General features: G+C 44.9%; 1 protein-coding gene across 1 annotated transcript in view; it reads right to left on the reverse strand.

Moving 5' to 3' along the window:
- The window catches only part of MYO1H (myosin IH), a 45,253-nt gene that overhangs the window by 5,527 nt on the left and 20,411 nt on the right, over positions 1 to 19,315 (reverse strand). The window contains 11 exon segments of the mRNA XM_038575394.1: positions 336 to 353; positions 355 to 420; positions 1,601 to 1,760; positions 2,188 to 2,272; positions 3,560 to 3,628; positions 5,422 to 5,498; positions 7,816 to 7,929; positions 12,264 to 12,381; positions 13,520 to 13,625; positions 14,457 to 14,537; positions 17,852 to 17,898. Coding sequence (XP_038431322.1) covers positions 336 to 353; positions 355 to 420; positions 1,601 to 1,760; positions 2,188 to 2,272; positions 3,560 to 3,628; positions 5,422 to 5,498; positions 7,816 to 7,929; positions 12,264 to 12,381; positions 13,520 to 13,625; positions 14,457 to 14,537; positions 17,852 to 17,898 — 941 coding nt within the window.

A 19,315-nucleotide genomic window follows, 5' to 3' on the forward strand; every position in this document is an offset into this window, starting at 1 on the left:
ATATTACTCTTTAGTGCTTTACAGAAAAAGTCTGCTCACCTGCAGATAAGCATGAACAAAACCCTCTGGCAGAAAAGGGGTCCTGCATTCTGTGCAGTACAGGGACCACCTGGGTTGTGTTCCCATGGCAACAGTGTGAGCGGCACCCCCCCCCCCTTAACAGCTGCCCGCGAACGAGGGTTCTGTGCTAAGTGGCCTGGGTGTGTTTAATCCTCAACACACGTATGAGGCAGGGGCCCAGGACGACCCTTGGCTCCCAGGTGAGACAGCGGGCAAGTGCCGCGAGTCCTGGCCCCTCCACCACCTTGCCACCTGCCCATGTTCCCTGTCCCTACCAGTGCTTTCCTCTCGGCCTGTGATCCCGCGACAGTACTTCCGGACCAGGTTCCTTATGCACATTTTCCTGAGCAGGTCCGATGCCTGTGGGGAGAAGACATTTCTGTTCCATGTACCTCACTCATACCGAATCTTGGGTGGTGGCCACAAGACAGAAGCTTTGAAAGTACAGTGGAATCCAGTCTCATATAAATGACAGCGTTGGTATTTTAAACTCCAAGAAGGCAGTGAATTTGCTAATCTTGCACTACCTTTTCACTGTTGCTAGACCACTGGTTCTTTTTTTTGTTTTTAAAGATTTATTTACTTATTTATCCATGAGAGACACACAGAAAGAGGCAGAGACATAGAGAGAGGCAGAGACATAGGCAGAGGGAGAAGTAGGCTCCCTGCAGGGAGCCCAATGCAGGACTCGATCCCAGGACCCCAGGATCACGACCTGAGCCAAAGGCAGATGTTCAACCACCCAAGTACCCCTAACCTATTGGTTCTTAAACATGAATATGTCTGAGTCATCTGAGAACTAGCAAGAAAAAAAAAAAAGAAAAAATAAAGGACTCCTAGAGATGCTCAGTAGACCCAGGCTGGGACCCAAGATCTTACTTACATGACCCCCACTGCTCTCTAAGACCCTTGGGCCCTTGGGCCCTTGGACCATCTTTTGAGAAACATCTAGGTGACAGTCATTAAAAGCTATTAGGAAGGGGGTACTTGGGTGACGCAGGCAACTGAGCCTCCAACTCTTGACTATCATGAGATCGAGCCCCATGTTGGGCTCCTGGCTCAGCACAGAGTCGGCTTCTCTCCCTCTCTCTCTCTGCCCCTTTCTCTACTCCTTCTCAATCTCAAACAAATCTTTAAAAAAATCTTGGGGTACCTGGTGGCTCAGTGGTTGAGCATCTACCTTTGGCTCAGGTCGTGATCTCAGGGTTCTGGGATCGAGTCCAACATTGGGCTCCCCATGGGAAACCTGCTTCTCCCTCTGCCTGTGTCTCTGTCTCTCTCTCTCTCTCTCTGTGTCTCTCATGAATAAATAAAATCTTAAAAAAAAAGAAATTAATCATAAATGCTCTGTGCAAACAGACCTCTGTTGGCTTTAGCGTACGAATTTAGAGGAGTGCCATTTCTTGTGTAACAACCTTGCCAAGAAGCATTTCGCTAAGGCAGCCCTTTTGAGCCAAGGGAGGCCGTACAAGTACATATAGAAACTGAGCCCCATCAATGCCCAAGTCACTTGCAACAGGTGTCCCTGTTCAGTCCTCACATTTTCCAAGATGCCAGGAGGCCTCAGCCAGCTCTTGTCCAAGACATTCTTTGGGACATGGTAGCGAAGATTCAAGATGTAATTCTTACGCACGAACACGATAAACTCCTCATTGTCAGGGCAGAGGGGCTTGTTGCGGTTGATGAATCCCTTTATGAACCTATAGGGGCAAATGTTTCGTTAGCTTTCTGGCCCATTTCTTTACTGAGACTCTCTCCACTTGTTTGATTTCAAAGGCCAAAATGGTAGCAACCGCTCCAGTCGCCATGCAGGGTGACACTCATGTAGCCTGTAGGTCAAGTCTGCCCCCAAAGATATGTTCTATTTCACCCACACCATGCTCTGTTTTGTGTTGTGTTGAGTAGATTGAATTAGTTGCTAACAACAAACGGCATAGGAAGGCAGTTGTCCTTGTGACTTTTGAACTAATCAACATCATGAATTATGATGACTGGCAAATCAGGGAGCTCAGAGGACAGCAATGGAGCTGAATCCCTAAGGCCTGACATCCTGAAGGAAAGACTGGCTATCTGCACAAAGCCAAATAAGTCAACCAAGTCCACGGTCACCTTCTGTAGAGAACTCACTTTCTCACGGTCCGCACAGCCCACTTTCTCCTTTTGGCCACCTTCCGAGCCAGGGCCCCACGCCAGTGGGCTTCAAGTCTGATGGCTGAAAGAGTTCACTGCAGGCATTAGAAGGTGAGCACAATCACATTTAAATACAAAGGGCTTTCTTCAGAATCATTCACACACCGCCCCCCCTTTCCCCAAACATCCGGATGCCCACCACAGCTGTCAGCCGGCCCCAGAGATGGAAAATTGATGTGTTCCAAGTTCCTCTCTGGGGGTGCTCAGACCACTGAACCAGAGCGACAGGAACACCAACAGTGCTGTGGGAAGCTTTTAGGAGAGTCCCAAAATTACTGGAAGGGGTCCAAGCTTCCCCAGGTCTTCCTGAGGGGCACGTTAATTATGGGGCTGCGTTTGGTTTGTCTCATCCAGTGTGTGCTTTAGTTGTCTACACTTAAGAATTGAGATGCATCAATTGGGACACACAGAGATTCCTGGCTTGCTTCCCAATTTTTAAATGCTTTTCATATTTTGTTCAGTTATTCAGATTTTTAAAAAATGTTTTCTGGGGCACTTGGGTGGCTCAGTCTGGTTAAGCATCCATCTCTTGGTTTCAGCTCAGGTCATGATCTCATGGGTTGTGGGATCAAGCCCTGCGTCAGGCTCTGCACTCAGTGAAGAGTCTGACTGAGATTCTCTCTCTTTCTGAGTCTCAAATAAATGGATGAATAAAATCCTCTTAAAAAATGCTTTCTTTCATTCCTCATAGCAGCACTGTTTGTTACAAAACAAACAACGGCAACAAGCCACACGTCCATCAACAGAACAGCTAGATTATGGTATATGGTATATGGTATATGGATTATGTGCTATATGAATAGCACAGGGGTCTGCAAACTATGGCCCTTGGGCCAGCCACCTGTTTTTGTAAATAAAGTTTTTTTTTTAATTTTTATTTATTTATGATAGTCACAGAGAGAGAGAGAGGCGCAGAGACACAGGCAGAGGGAGAAGCAGGCTCCATGCACCGGGAGCCCGATGTGGGATTCGATCCTGGGTCTCCAGGATCGCGCCCTGGGCCAAAGGCAGGCACCAAACCGCTGCGCCACCCAGGGATCCCTGTAAATAAAGTTTTATTGCAACAGAACCATGCCCATTTATTTATGCATTGCCTATAGTACCTTTGTGCTACAACGCTGAGTAGCTATTGGCAGAGGCCAGATGACCCATAAATCTAAAGTACCATCTGGCCTTTAAGAAAAAGTCTGCCAACATCTGACATAGTACAATCCTGTGCAGCTATGAAAATAAACAACCAATAATACACAGGCTGACTGGTTGAATTTTTTGCTCATTGCAAACGGGCAAGTTTTTGTTGAATTCTTACCTGCTTGTCTTTTTTTCACATACACTCTCCTTTCTAGGCAGGCTTTGTATGTGGCTTGGATCCTCGCAACTTAAAATAAAACAAAAGTTTTGGTGAAAAGGCTTTTGGTTGTGCAACCCTGTAGTTGTGCTCTTGGAGGGCAGGTCGGAAGTGGCCTCAGGGTGTACAGCACAGAGCAGAGGGACCAGTGCAGCGGGGCAGGAGGGGAGGGGGGTGGGGTTCATGAAGCCTGGCTGCCAGAAGCTTCTGGCTCCCCTGTCCCTCTCCTTCCCTGAGAGTAAAGAACAGACTCAGTGGTAAGAGCCTCCCCACCCCCACCCTGTCTAGTGAGGTTCCAAGCAAGGCACTGTTTCATCCTCACACCACCCCTAGATGCAGGTGCCAAGCACAAGCCACAAATGGGTGTGCAGGCTCAGGCAGTGGAAACCTGAGTATGAGCAGTGCAGCTACTGTGGAGTGTGAACCCAGGCATGTGGGACCACATGCATGCTCGCCCTGGAGCTTCTCTATCCACGTCTCTCCACCTGGTGACTGAGTTCCCATGACAGGCCAAGCTCATCGGGCTCCCCATGCCCCCACAGACCAGTAGCAGCCCATCCCTTGGGGACTGATTAGAAACACTGTCTGAGCACCCCTACCCCTGCCCCACCTACAGCCAGCACCTGCCCAGAAACCAGGTCCTAGGATCAGTGCTTGCTGCTGTCAGGGTCAAAACATGAGATCCTCAAGCACAGTGGTTACAAGCCCAGATCCTGAAGCCAGAGAGACCCATGTTCAAACCCCGGCTCTGTCGCTTACTGGCTGTGCAGCCTTCAGCAAGTTCCAACATCTTAGAGCTCAGGTTCCCGGAATATAAAGTGGAGATAAGAGGGGCACAAAGGTTTGTTCTAAGAACACAATGAGGTCCTGAGCACAGAGGATATCATATGCAGCCAGCACACAGCAAGCATTCAGATTACTCCACAGGGCACGTCTCAACAGAGCAGTTGAGATTTCAAGGAAGAAGTCCCATCCCACTGCAGTAGTTTTTAAATTTGGTTGCTCTCCCCCACCCCCACCACCCCATAACTTTCCTTATTCACCATGCACAAACCCCCTCCACCCTGGCTGCAGGCTTTGAAACGACACCTTCCAACATCAGATACAGATATGAATGAAGTTTTCAAAGCTTCATTTGAGATTTAGGCCCTGGCATAGCACAAGATTTGGGTCCTGGGTGCCTGGGTGGCTCAGTCAGTTGAACATCTGCCTTCACCTTGAGTCATGATCCTGGGGTCCTGGGGTTGAGTTCTACATCAGGCTCAGTGGAGCCTGATGCTCAGCGGAGAGCCTACTTCTTCCTCTACCTCTGCCCCTCCCCACTGCTTGTGTTCTCTCTCTCAAATAGATAAATAAAATATTAAAAAAAAAAAGAGTTGGGTCTTAACTAGAACTGGGACAGCAATCCAGTGTTTAACTTTCCTTTTTTTTTTTTAAAGATGTTATTCTATTTATTCATGAGAGACAGAGAGAGAGCCAGAGAGAGAGAGAGAGAGGCAGAGACACAGGCCGAGGGAGAAGCAGGCTTCCCACAGGGAGCCCAATGCAGGACTCAATCCCAGGACCCCAGGATCATGACCCAAGCCAAAGGCAGATGATCAATCACAGAGCCACCCAGGCGTCCTGGGTTTAACTTTCCATATATATCCATGACTGCCCTCTGAACACACATTAGGGCATAAATCCATGTGTGTCTTATCACAACCCCCAATTTTCAGAGCCAACGCTTCTGATGCTTATATCAAACAGCAGATGTAAGGTGTATCCCAAGCTAAGCTGGGTTCATTTCACATTCTACTGAAATCAGGACAGAGAAACATTACCTAATTGATGTTTACTAAATTCAAAGGCATCTTCAGTAGCAAACAGAGTTCTGGGGAAACGAATAAATATTTTGGTTCTAGAAGTGAAAAGAGAGATGGTTGTAATGGTTAGTTGGTCAGTTACCATCTGCACTGGCTTGAATAGCAGTGTCTCCCCCAGAGCCTCAGAATGTGATCTTATCTGGAAATAGGGTCTTTGCAGACATCATCAAGGTAGGGATTGAGAGGAGATCATAGAGAATGATGGGTGACCTAAATCCAGTGAGTGTGTGCTTATAAGGGACAGAAGAGGACACACACACACACACACACACACACACACACACAGATAGGGAAGTTCATGTGAAAACGGGCAGAGACTGGAGGGATGGGACCACGAGCCAAGGAATGTCAGGGGCCACCAGAAGCTGGGAGAAGCAAGGAAGTCTCTCTCGCAAAGCCCGCTGACACCTTAATTTTGGACTTTGAGCCTTGAGAACTGTGAGAGAGTACTTTCCTGTTGCTTTAAGCCAGCCAGTCTGTGGTCATTCATTTATCCAGTCTCAGGAAACTACGACACCAATTCAACCTGAAGTTACTTCTTGGGTTTTGAAAACTGATGACAAGGAATAGGAGTCTAAGTTTAAGAGAAGATCCCATCGACCAAAAAAGATAAATCATCAATGTCCATCATCGCTTCCTGCCTGCCCTACCCAGCTTGTGAGGGAAACTTCCCAGGGCAGCCACTGGAGGAAGCAGTGCCTCATGTCCCGTGATCCCAGGTCCCCATCCCACACAGATCCCACCGGTGACCTCCATGGTCTGCCTCACTCAGGATGGGCTAAGCCCCATTCCCCTCAGGGATCTGGCTTGGAGATGTAATGAAGTCTTGAAGCAGGGCCCAGGACAGAAGCATAAGGATGGAGAGGGACCAGGGTGACCACAGAGGGCTAGGGGATTGGCGGGCAAAGTTCATGGATAGATACGAAGGCAGAAATTCTCTGCAGCCTGGGAATGCCCATCTACATCCTTGGGCACTGTTCCTTACCACCACACACCAACCCTGACCAAAATGACTCTAAGGACAGACCAAAATCTTCCTGGTTCACCACACTGAGTTTGCCTCAATACTATCAATGGGTATGAAAGTTCTACTGATCCTGGACAATTAGAGCGATAGCAATGTGCTCAGAGTTCTAGAACACCACCTTCTGGAATGCCACAGGAGCTTTCACATTATGAAATCCCTAATAGCCTCCTCTGAGAAATCCTGCATGCATTTGAACAATAAAAAGTCCATGCAAACTCATTTTGCAGGCAAAGAGGTGCCACGGAGCTCTAAGTCAGGTTTAGAACACAGGGCTTCCAACTTAATCTCCTCAACAGGCAGTAATAGAGCCCTTCCAACCACCTGGAACCTGTGATACTGTGATTTGTAATAGGAAATACATATTTGGTCATAGTTCCCCAAACCCTTATAATTAGAGCAAAAGGGACATCTTTTGTTATGATATTTGGATTTTGTTCCTGAGATGGTTTCAAAGTGATAAAAGTGAAATGGATGTCTTGCTGTTTATAATAGATCCCTTCCGGCCACACCACACCTGAATTTATGCCAAGGAGATGATGTTCGCAAAGCCCCCTGGATAACCTCAAGATGATGGCTCATTGCTGGCGGAACCAATCTTGAGATGAGAAGCTCAAAACTCTCAGCCCACATCCAGGTAGGGGAGAGGGGCTAGGGATTGAAGTGATGACCAACAGCCAATGATTTTATCAATCATGCCTGTGTAATGAAGCTTCCATAAAACCCCAAAAGGACATGGTTTTGATGTTCTGGGTGGGTACACCTGGAGAGGGCATGGAAGCTCCATCCTTTTTCCCCAACCCACCCTATGCATCTCTTTCATCTGGCTCTTCCTGAGTTCTATCCTTTTGTAGTAAGCCAATAACCCAGGAAGTAAAATGTTTTCTGAGTTCTGTGAGCCACTCTAGCAAATCAAACCTAAAGAGGGCGTCCTAGGAACCTCCAATAGATATCCAGTCAGTTGTCAGAAGCACAGGTGACATAGAGACTTGCAATTGGCATCTGAAGTGGGGGGTGGACAGTCTTACAGGACTGAGTCCTTATCTTGGGGATCTGACACTACTCGAGGTAGACAGTGTCAGCATTGAGTTGAAGTGTAGGACACCCCAGCGACTTTCAGAAGTACTGTGGAATGTTCTGAGTATGAGCCAAGTACTGAGAGCAGACACACACAGGAGTTTTGTCTTTACAGAGCTGCATTGAAATGGAGTGGATAGAAGTATCTGTTTGTACCTCTACATAAATTCCTTAAAAAATTCATCTCCAGGCTCTAGATGCTTATGGATCAATGCAGAAAACTTTCTAACGGGCATTTCTTGGCCGCTTACCTCCCTAACTTGTACTCTTCCGGTGTGTAGCCAATGTACTTGATCAGCCGTTCTACGCCCTCTGCTGGAGGCCCATGCCAGTATGGCCAGGTGTCTGGGCACAGAGACTTGTACCTGGGGAGAGGAACAGCCCTTCCAGAAAGCCATTGGACTTTACACTCACCCACCGAACCCTCCACCAGAGGTCAGCTTTGCTCAGCTGTGACATGCCAGCCACTCAGCACAACCTAGCGGACTCATCACACCAAACTTCCTTGAATTCAACAAGTGTTACATACACTTGGCAAGAAAGATAAAAGAGAGAAGCTTTCAGTAGGGTGGGTCTGACCTGTCTTCATGAAACAATGACATCATCAGATAATCCACCCAAGCAACTCCATTCCACTTCTAAGTATATACATGGAGACATGAAAATATGGGTCCACACACAGGCTCATACATGAACGTTCACCATGTCATACTGTCATTATTTATCATAGACAAAAGATAGAAAACACCTAAATGTCTGTCTACTGATGAATGAGTGAATAAACATGGGCCAGCACAGGAGGACAAGGTACCATGCCTGGTAAGTAATGTGGGACTTGGACCCAATAATGACTAAGATCCTGATTTCAGCATACATTTCTAGTATGTGGTCACTATAAAAAGAACCATGTGGTCTGTAACATAATGAAATAAGCCAATGCAGAATTCAAAGTGCCTATGGACTAAGGCTAGAAGCTATACAACCGGAGCTGCTAGACCAGGACCACACTGCCTGGGTTCAGGTCCAGCTCAGGAGCTGGACAAGTCACTTTGCCCCCTCACCTCTGCAATGTGAACAATTAACAAGACCTTCCTCGTGGGGGCATCACAAGGTCGAAGTGAGATAATCCATGGAAGATATTGGGCACAGTCCAAGACTTCAAAAACTGTTAGCTATGGTGATCCTATTATGCTTCTTACCCTTAATATTGTGAGATACGGTTTGTACTATTTTAAAATCACATTAAACTGTTAAAAAAACATATTTATTTTCCTGGAACTATACTTTATGAAAAAGTCCATTAAGGGCATTGCCATGGAATGAATGTCTATGTCGTCCCCTCATCTTGAATTCACGGGCTGAAATCCTAACCCACAATGTGATGGTGTTAGGAGGTGAGGGCCTTCAGGGAGGTGATGAGGTCATCATGAATGGGATCAGTGCCTTTATAAGAGAGACCCGAGAGCTCCCTCACCCTCTTTCTACCATGAGAGGACACAAGAGAATGGCACTCTGCATGCAACCCCAAGAAAATTCTCCCCGGAATATGACCATGCTGGTGTCTTGATCTCAGATTTCCAGCCTCCAAAACCATGAGAAGTAATTCTCTGTTGTTTATAAGCCACCCAGTCTATGGTAGTTTGTTATAGCAGCCCAAACTAAGACAAATATTAAGTGTCACATGTTCTTCCCCGATTATCTCTCTAAGTCTAGCCACACACACAAAGGCGCAGGTGCATTACTACCCCAGAGAATGCCATTGAGCCTCAGGCCTTGCTCCCACCTGCCCAAACCACACCCATCACTAGCACATGCCATCAAAGCAGTCCAAACATGGGACAGACAAAGTCGGGGATGGGGAGATGTCTTAAACACCTGCAGAGTGGAGGGACTAGGAACTTCAGTCTTTTTCAACTCTGAGATGCAATTGCTTCCTGATCAAGGGAAGTGGTGCCAGGCAGGGTACACATATATTTGATCATTTTCGGCCCCTCCCCAGGGCCACTGATCTGCAGCCATCTGGCCCTCCCAAATGGTCCTCCAACCTTCCCATTTCTTCCAGGCTCTCCTGCCTGGATTGTTATCCCCAGATAGCCTCATGGTTCCCTCCCTCCTTTGCAAAGGCCCTCCCAGACCACCTTACCTAAAGAGGTAAGGCCTTCTATCTTTCCACCCTCTTTTTCCCTTACCTGCATTCATTTTCCTTCAAAGATACATTCCCACCTGACCTCGTATATCCTCTTTATCACTAGCAGACTCCCCCAATGGGAAGTAAGCCCCACGCAGGGGTGGGGGGTATGTGGTCTGTCCTGTCCCCTGTTGTTACACAGCACTTAGGACAGCACTGGTGCACAGCAGGTGCTCACTAGTATTTATGCAGAGTAACTGAGCCTCAGATGACAACAAGATATAAAAAAGATGTATGAAGAGCAAAAACTGCAGAAAAATGGTAACATCAAGTGCACGTGTGTTTGGGGGTGGGGTGGGGCAGGCAGCGGCTGCTGATTCTGGCCATCTCCAGCAAAGATGGAGATTCAGAAAAAGATGAATCAGTTAAAAAATGAACAAGTTGCTGATGAGCAAGAACAGCATACAAAGGAGATATGTTTTTAAAAGTGGGGGGAATAGGCTGGTAGTTCCTCAACCAATTAACTCAGTAGTGACTGATTACCATGACGTAGTAATCTACTCCTAGGTACACACACCCCCCAAATAAAAACACATGTCCACATAAAAACCTGTACGTGTATGTTCCTAGCAGCATTATTCATAATAACCTGAGAAACAACCCAAATGCCCATCAGCTGATAAGTAAAATGTAGTCTATCCATACAATGGAGTATGGTTCCTCACTACAAAGAAATGAAGCACTGATGCTATGACAAGGATGAGCCTTGAAAACACTGTGTGAGGTGAGAGAAATCAGTCATGAAAGGCCACCTACTGCATAATTCTATGCGTATGAAATGTCCAACAGGGAAATCTATAGAGACAGGAAGCAGGTTAGTGGTTGCTTAGGGCTAGGGCTGGGGTGATAAGGAGATTATAGCTAAAGGATATCAGCAGGTATATAAATCATTAACATAACAGTGATACTGGAGAACAGTATGGAGATTCCTCAAAAAGTTAAAAATAGAGCTACCCAAAGATCCAGCAATCACACTTCTAGGTGTTTGCCCAAAGGAGACGGAAATACACATTCAAAGACGTGTATAGCAGCATTATCAACGATAGCCAAACTATGAAAAGAGCCCACATGTCCACTCACCGACGAGTGGATAAAGAAGATGGAGTGTATATATACAATGGAATATTACTCGGCCGTCAAAAAGCATGAAATCTTGCCATTTGCAACAACATGGCTGGAACTAGAGGGTATTATGGAGAGTGAAAGAAGTCAGACAAATACTGCATAATCTCACTTTTATGGGGAATTTAAAAAACTAAACAGGTAAATATATGGGAAGGGGGAAGGAAAAAAAGGAGGGAGGGAAAAAGCATTAAGAGATTCTTAATGACAGAGAACTAAGGGTTGATGGAAGAAAGTGAGTGGGGGATGGGCTAGATGGGTGATGGGCATAAAGGAGGGCATTTGTGATGAGCACTGGGTGTAAGTGTATGAATGTAAGTGATGAATCACTGAACTCTACTCTGGAAACCAATATTGCGCTGTATGTTAACTAACTAGAATTTAAATAAAAATAGCAGCGAGGAAATGGATTATTACTTAGTAAGTGCATATAAGGAGATAGCACTTACCAAGACATGAGATTCATGGGAGGAAAAGCAGCATGATCCCTGGTAGAGAGAGATCTGCGATCACTAAGTCAGGGGTTAAAAATAAGAGCTGCTAGGAAATGCTCAATTTTCAAAAGGCAGAATCTTGACACAAGTTGCAAAATAAATACAAGAAATTAGAGGAAAAAATTATAAGCTCATGTACACTTTAATAAAGTTGTAGTTCAAAAGAAGCCTAGTATCAGATTGCAATTTGAAATTACCAATCTTCAACCATGTTGACCTACAAAAATAACCATTATGCTTCCCTTGAGAGTATGAGAATATGTTGATTTTTTTTTTTTTTTTTTTGGTAGCAGAAATTCACACACAGCCCACCACCAATGAAGTATTGGTGCACAAATGATTTAGGTGGTGGTGAATTTATCGTTAAATCCTGATAAACTCTCAGAGATCAGACAATTTAATCTCTATGTTACCTATAAGGAAAGAGGATCATGGCTAGAAGAGACAGGACAGGGATCCCCACCCAGCTTTGTGTGACTTCAATGTCCATGTTCCCATCATTACACTTGCTTCTCCTGATAGCCCACGATGCCAAGGGGATTGCTCTTAGATTGACTAAACGAGCACTTACAGTCACCTTGGGGAGGGGCTTCCCCAACTACAGACAGACTCAAGTGGCACCCTGCCCATGTCTGTCCCCTAGTGGCACGTCTATGCATCAGTCTTGAGCTTCCTGGACTCCCAAGAAGTCACAGGCTTAGGGAAAGGAAGGGAAGAAGGTAAACTGATTTAGCTTTTATTCTCCAAAATGTTAGTGTTAATCATAGTTATGGCTACAGTAGAAGTAGTTCTGAGTTCCTGGGGGGATGGCCTTTTATTCATCATCACACCCAGAGACTCCCCACACAGTAGGTTTTTGACTGTACTGGCTTCAGATCAACAAAACAAACTTTACCTTTGCAAGAAATGCTCGTATTTCCGCCGGTATGCAAAGCCGGCCCGTCTCACCCGCAGATGCTCCATCAGCCCCAGGTACTTGATCTGATGCCTTACGAGCAAGTCATCAAACTTGTCTTTGGAAACACAGAAGGGAGAGTGACAGTAAAGGGCCCCATGGCTGTGTTTCAACTAAGACCACAGGCTGCAAGCTGACAATCCATGGGCTAGATCTGGCCACAGACTTATTTTGTCAGGTCCTAATTTGTGTGTGTGTGTGTGTGTTAATGGGGGAATTTTATAGGAAAATCTGGATTTCTGGCTTCTTTTTAAAAAACTATGGTGTCCAGCTGGGATGCCTGGGTGGCTCAGCATTTGAGCGCCTGCCTTAGGCTCAGGGTGTGATCCCAGGGTCCCAGGATTGAGTCTCACATCAGGCTCCCTGCATAGAGCCTGCTTCTCGCTCTGCCTGTGTCTCTGCCCCTCTCTCTGTCTCATGAATAAATAAATAAAATCTTAAAAAAAACAAACTATGATATCCAGCCATTTGGGGGTAAACTCCCACATGGCAATAACTTGTTGGAAGGGAATAGGACTGCCCTTTTGGATAGCATGTGCCCTTTGCAGTGTTCCACAGTCCCCTTCACTCCCTACTGCTTTACAACCAATCTGCTTCACTCATTTGTTCTTTCCACCTGCCTTCTGTACAACTGTGTTACCGACCATGGCAGGTGCTTGGAAGATACCTAAGTCATAAACCATTTTGGAAGACTGTTCCCTGGCTAGAGAGAAACAACACTGTTTTCCTCACCTGTGACATCTGTCTGGCTCAGCTGTGTTGTTCCTGAAACTGGTCAGGATCTAAGCAATGCTCACTCAGGATCGCAAAAAACAAAACAAAACAAAACAAAACAAAAACCCTTTCCCTCCCTATTCATTTGCCTTCTGGTCATTTAAAAATGAAAAGAATTGGGATCCCTGGGTGGCTCAGCGGTTTGGTGCCTGCCTTTGGCCCAGGACGCAGTCCTGGAGTCCCGGGATCGAGTCCCGCATCGGGCTCCCGGTGTGGAGCCTGCTTCTCCCTCCTGTGTCTCTGCCTCTCTCTCTGTGTCTATCATAAATAAATAAATCTTTAAAAAAAAATGAAAAGAATTCATGTGTAAAGGACAAGGCACAAGCCTGTAGGGATTTTTAGGATTTTAACCCACTGCCATCTTGGCTTTCCTCTCAGATTTATTTTCCTGAGCTCAGTGTTCAGAACGATTCATGACTCACTGGGTTCTTTCCTCTCATTGGGTTTGATGCAACGGATGTATGAAGGTTCCTTAGAGATGAGGATTTCCAGAAGGCTGCTCAGGCTGTTTTTAAACTGAGTCCCCACCTTCAGAGAGAAAGAAAGAGAGAGAATGAACTAAGTAGATATTGCTTCTCTCAGTCAATACAGAGATCAGCTAGGGCACAAGACTCCAGCTCTTTAGATCCCAGCTCCTGATAGATTGCCCTACCTGTTACCATCTTGCCCCCTAAGCAAAGGTTTTGGGTGTCCTGGCCTGAGAAGTCCAAGCTCAGACTGGTTAAGCAGAGAGGCTAGATGCTTTCTTCATTTAGCACTTATGTGGTGCACGCTTCATAGGAACTCGTATCACCATTGAGACAGTCATCTCCAACACACACCCATTTCCTTGTTACCAAGCTTCCTTTATGACACCTGCACTACTATACATTCTTTCTTTTTTTGGATGGTATTTTTCCTATTCTTTCCCACTAGATACAGGGACCTTGTTTTTTTTCTTGCTAAATTTCGTGCCCCCCACACAGTGCCTGACACACAGTAGGCACTCAGTGAGTGGTTACTACTACACTTGGAAAGTATATATTTAGTAGTACATGTTAGAGAGTGATGCTTTCAGGAAAGTGGAGGACAGTTTTTTAAAAATATTTTATTTATTTATTCCAAAGAGAAAGAGAGAGAATACAAGAGGGGGAAGGGGCAAAGGGAGAGGGAGAAGTAGATGCCCCCTCTGAGCAGGGAGTCTGACTCAGGGACTCTGGGATCATGACCTGAGCCAAAGGCAGATGCTTAACCAATTTAGTCACCCAGGCGCCCCAAGGGAGGACAGTTTAAAATGTACAGGTGATTGAGAATAAGTGCACTCTCTGGCTGATTTTTACAACCTTCTAATTCTGCACAGGCATTTTTCCCCCCACTCACCGTTGGCGGCCTCCTCCGGTTTTCTAACTCAGCCACTAGGAAGCATTCCTTTAGGATACGGTTTTTGGACCTGCATAGCACCTGCAAGTAAAGGAAATGAGCTCCACATTCACTACTTCAGAAGTCACTAAGGAGACTTCAGGAAAGCTTGCATAAGTGTGCACGACAGCCCAGAGCCATTTGCTTTAGGAGTGCTTGAAGAAAATGGGGAAAAAATACAAACATGGAGGGAAATGTTTAAATACTGTATCTACTGCACTTGCTACATGGTAAGGCTATCTGAATGGTTTTCTTCTGACACGGTAAAGCAATCACTTGTTCCCAGTCCAGCCGCTACAGAGAATGAACCAGTTCTTTAAGAATCATCTCCAAGATGGTGTCAAGTGAAAAGAGCAAGACGAGGATCACATGTACAGTGTGGGATTATTGTGTGAAGAGAAAGGAAAAAGAGGGAGATACATACACCCCTTGGTTGTACTATCCCAAAAGAATACACAGTCAAATGGCTAGAACAGTTGGCTCTCAGGAGAGAGAGTTAATGACATGGGGTCAAGGACACCAGATTTTATAGTTTGATTTTTCCCCTTATGCACACATTTTCAAAATAATATGTATTATCAAAAATCTTTAATTTTGTTTATATTTTTTAAAGATTTATTATGGAGGGGGAGAGAGCAGAAGGAGAGGGAAGGAGAGAATCTTAAGCAGTTTCCACACCCAGCACGGAGTCCGATGTGGGGCTTGATCTCACAACCCTAAGATCATAACCTGAGCTGAAATCAAAAGTCAGATGCTCAACCGACTGAGCCACACAGGTGCTCCAAAAAGCTTTAATTAAAAAAAAATTAATTTGACACTAAAATTATTTTCCTTGTATCCACACAATGAATTAGAATTATTATTTGGCCTTTAAAACAGAAGGAAATTGTGACACGTGTGAGAACATGAATGAAACTGAGGACATTATGATAAGGGGAAAAAATTAGACACAGGACAGATACTATATGACTCCCACTTCCATGAGGTTCCTAGAGGAGTCACATTCAGAGACAGGAAGTACAGTGCTGGCTACAGGGGCTGAGGGAGGCAGAACAGGGGAGTTAGTATTCTAACAGGGCAGAGTTTCAGTTCTGCTAGATGGAAAGGATTCTGAAGATTGGCTGTGCAACGATATTATGGTGCTTAACGCTACTAAGCTGCACCCTTAAAAATGGTTGAGATGATAAATTTTATGTTATGTGTATTTTGCCACAATTCGATGATTCTTAAATTGAAATTTTTTTTAAATTTAATCCACTCTGATTCTGCACTGACAATGGCATGAAAAAGCAATTTGAAGGCAGGCGTGAACACATTAGAAATAACCCATCTTGGGGCACCTGGGTGGCTCAGTGGTTGAGCATCTGCCTTTGGCTCACGGTGTGATCCTGGGGTCCTGGGATCAAGGCCTAGCATCAGGCTCCCCATGGGGCCTACTTCTCTCTCTGCCTCTCTCTCTGTGTCTCTCATAAAATCTTTAAAAAGAAAAGAATGCATCTTGAAGTTAAAAGGAAGTCCAAGAACCTTCATCCCTGGCTGGTAAAGTGGAGGACTCTGAGATTTTTCCATGGGAAGCACACTCCGTGGATGGGTTTGAGAAGGGTGTGGGCATGGCGGGCAGAGGCATAGCCAGGAGAGGAGTACTATGTTCCCTGTGTCAGCTGGGGCCCTTTCACTCCTATGTCATTTACAGTGACTTGAGGATGGAGGCCCCACCAGATCCATCCCACCAGTGGGGATATTTGCTAGACACCCCCAGTTGGGAAGAGGTGGGGCTAACACTCAGCCTCAGAGAGCACCTGCATGGAGCAGAGATCCAAAGTTAGGCATAGTTCTCTCTCCTGAACCTCAGAGGTTGGAACAAGTGGTCCTAGGAGTGGCAGAGAAAAGATCAGAAAGGCCAGAAGGTACTCCGGAAATGAACAGTCTGTGTGTTTACTTGAAAATGTCTTCCTACATTTATGCTTTTTTGTAAACCAAGCTAATTAAATAAAATCCAGTTTTTAATAAAACAGTTAACTGTTTCAATATAAAGTAAGGCTTTAAAACACAAGGTTAAAAAAAAATAAAAATAAAAATAAATAAAACACAAGGTTTTTCTGATCAGTGAGGTATATGAAAGGACACTGGGACTTGTACCAACAGCCACAGAGGCTAATCTCAGTTCCACCTCATGATGTGACCTTGAGCAAGTTGAGACTTCTCTGAGTCTCAGTTTTCTTGTCTTCTATTCATACTACCCTGGTATATTCTCACTGCAACAAAATCTCTGCTCCTGCCTGGACACCTCACCCTGCAGGGCTCAGTCCCCTTTCCTAACATCATACCACTCCCTGAACACACAGTGAACTCTTCTGAGCCTTAGGGCCTTTGTACATGCTGGCCCCTCAGCCTGGAGTAACCCCGATCTTTCCACAGCCAACAGCATTCTCACTCAGGTTTCAGCCCAAAGTCACCCCCACAGAGGTGTTTTCTCTGATCTCTTAAACTAAATTGAAAATGTCCTTCTTGGCTACCTGGGTGGCTCAGTAGTTGAGCATCTGCCTTTGGCTCAGGGTGTGATCTTGGGGTCCTGGGACTGAGTCCCACATCAGGCTCCCCACAGGGAGCCTGCTTTTCCCTCTGCCTGTGTCTCTGCCTCTGTGTGTCTGTCATGAATAAATAAATAAAATCTTTTAAAAAATGTCCCTCTCAACCATGTTGCCTTATTTTCTTCAGAGCACTTGTTATGGATGGATAACTTATTCATATGCAGTTGACCCTTGAAGAATATGGGCTTGAACTGTGTGGATCCACTTATATGCAGATTTTTTTTACAGTATCAGGACTGTAAATATATTTTCCTTAGGACACTCTTAATACTATTCTCTTTTCTCTAGTTTACTTCCGTTGTAAGAATATAGTATATAATATATATAATATGTGTTAATTGACTGTTTATGTATAAGTAAGGCTTCTGGCAACAGTAAGCTATTCGTAGTTAAGTTTTTAGGAGAGTCAAAAGTTATAAGTGGATTTTTGACTGCATAGGAGATTAGCAGGGTCATGTTGCTCAAGGATCAACTGTATATATTTATTCTTGGCCACTCTCCAGACCCATGGCAAACTCCATGAGAACGAGGACTGGCCAGAGTTAGCATGGTTCCTGGCACACAGCAGGGCCAACATATATTCTTGAATCAAGGACATATCATCATACAGATGATCTTGAATATATATTCTGGCCATGACATGCTGGAGTTCTAACATAATGCATTGAAGAAAAATCCAGAAGGCCAAATCTACCCCAAAATCAGTGTCATGGGTGATATACCTAATAACCATCAGAAATACGTATAGTTAAGTTCCAGACTTACTTCTTTCAGATGTCTGTAGAGGAGATCATTGTTTTTTTCTAAGAATCCTATAAAACATTGAAAAATTTTTGAATCAATGGTTTGCCTAAAAATGCAGTTCTATCCCAAATGACTGCAAAGGGAAATCCTGAAAATAATCTCATAGGCTCAGATCAGTTTCTCGACCTTGACGCTATTGACATTGGGGCTGGAGAATTCTTTATCGTGGAGACTGTCTTATGAATTGTAAGATGGTTACCAGCATCCCTGCCCTCTACCCACTCGATGCCAGCAGCACCTTCCCCAGTTTGTCTCTAGACATTGCCAGATGTTCCTGGAAGTGTAATCCCAATGCTGGTTGGGAATGAGGTTCTCAGAATTGAATCTATCTCTCTCTCTCTCTCTCTCTCTCACACACACACACACACACACACACACACTACTCTAAACTCTCACCAGTATCACACTAATGTAGAGCCTTTATGCTAAACATTATACACATATCCTAGTCCAGTAGCAATGAGTTATGCATAAAAGGAATGACATCTAGGCGCACCTGGATCACTGAATCGATTGAGCATCCAACTCTTGGTTTCAGCTCACATCATGATCTCAAAGTCATGGGATTAAGCCCTGTGTTGTGCTCTGTGCTCAGCTCAGAGTCTGCTTGTCCCTCTCTCTCTGCTCCTCTCCCCACTCACACGCTATCTCTAAAATAAAGAAATAAATAAGATGTGGAGGGAAAAAAAAGGAATAACATTGAAACAATGGAGCAGCAGCAGTTGAGCATCTGCCTTTGGCTCAGGGCGTGATCTGGGATTCCTGGGAGTCCTGGGATTGGGCTTCCTGCAGGGATCCTGTTTCTCCCTCTGCCTATGTCTCTGCCTCTCTCCCTGTGTCTCTCATGAATAAATAAATAAAATCTTAAAACAAAACAAAACAACAACAACAACAAAAACAATGGAGTGGCCAGGTGAAGCCTGGTGAGAAAATCTTTCCCACCACTGAGGAAAGTACCAGGACTAGAGGTATCCAACAGTATCTTCATACAGAGGAGGACGTGCCATTTCCGATTTTAACTTCGTTTTTAAGCACCCACTTAAAACCTAATCAGTTACTAATAATTAGATTAGTAGCTAAATGACATTATAAAATTGGCACCAGGGGTGCCTGGCTGGCTCAGTTGGTTTAATGTCTGACTCTTGATCTCAGCTCAGGTCTTGATCTCAGGGTTGTGAGTTCAAGCCCCATGTTGGGCTCCATGTCAGGCTTGGAGCCTACTTAAAAAAAAAAAAAATCAAAATAGCTAAAAAAAACATGTCTAAGATAAAAAACATCTAAGATACAATCTTTTTAGAAAACTATTTGGAGTTACCAAAACTAACATTTTTATTATGGGAAAATATACATAACATAAATTTTAGCATTTTAACTATTTTTAAGTGTTCAGTGGCATTAAGCATGGTTGCATTTTTGTGCAACTAT

Source organism: Canis lupus, chromosome 26, assembly GCF_011100685.1.
Source record: "Canis lupus familiaris isolate Mischka breed German Shepherd chromosome 26, alternate assembly UU_Cfam_GSD_1.0, whole genome shotgun sequence".
Lineage (NCBI taxonomy): Eukaryota > Metazoa > Chordata > Mammalia > Carnivora > Canidae > Canis > Canis lupus.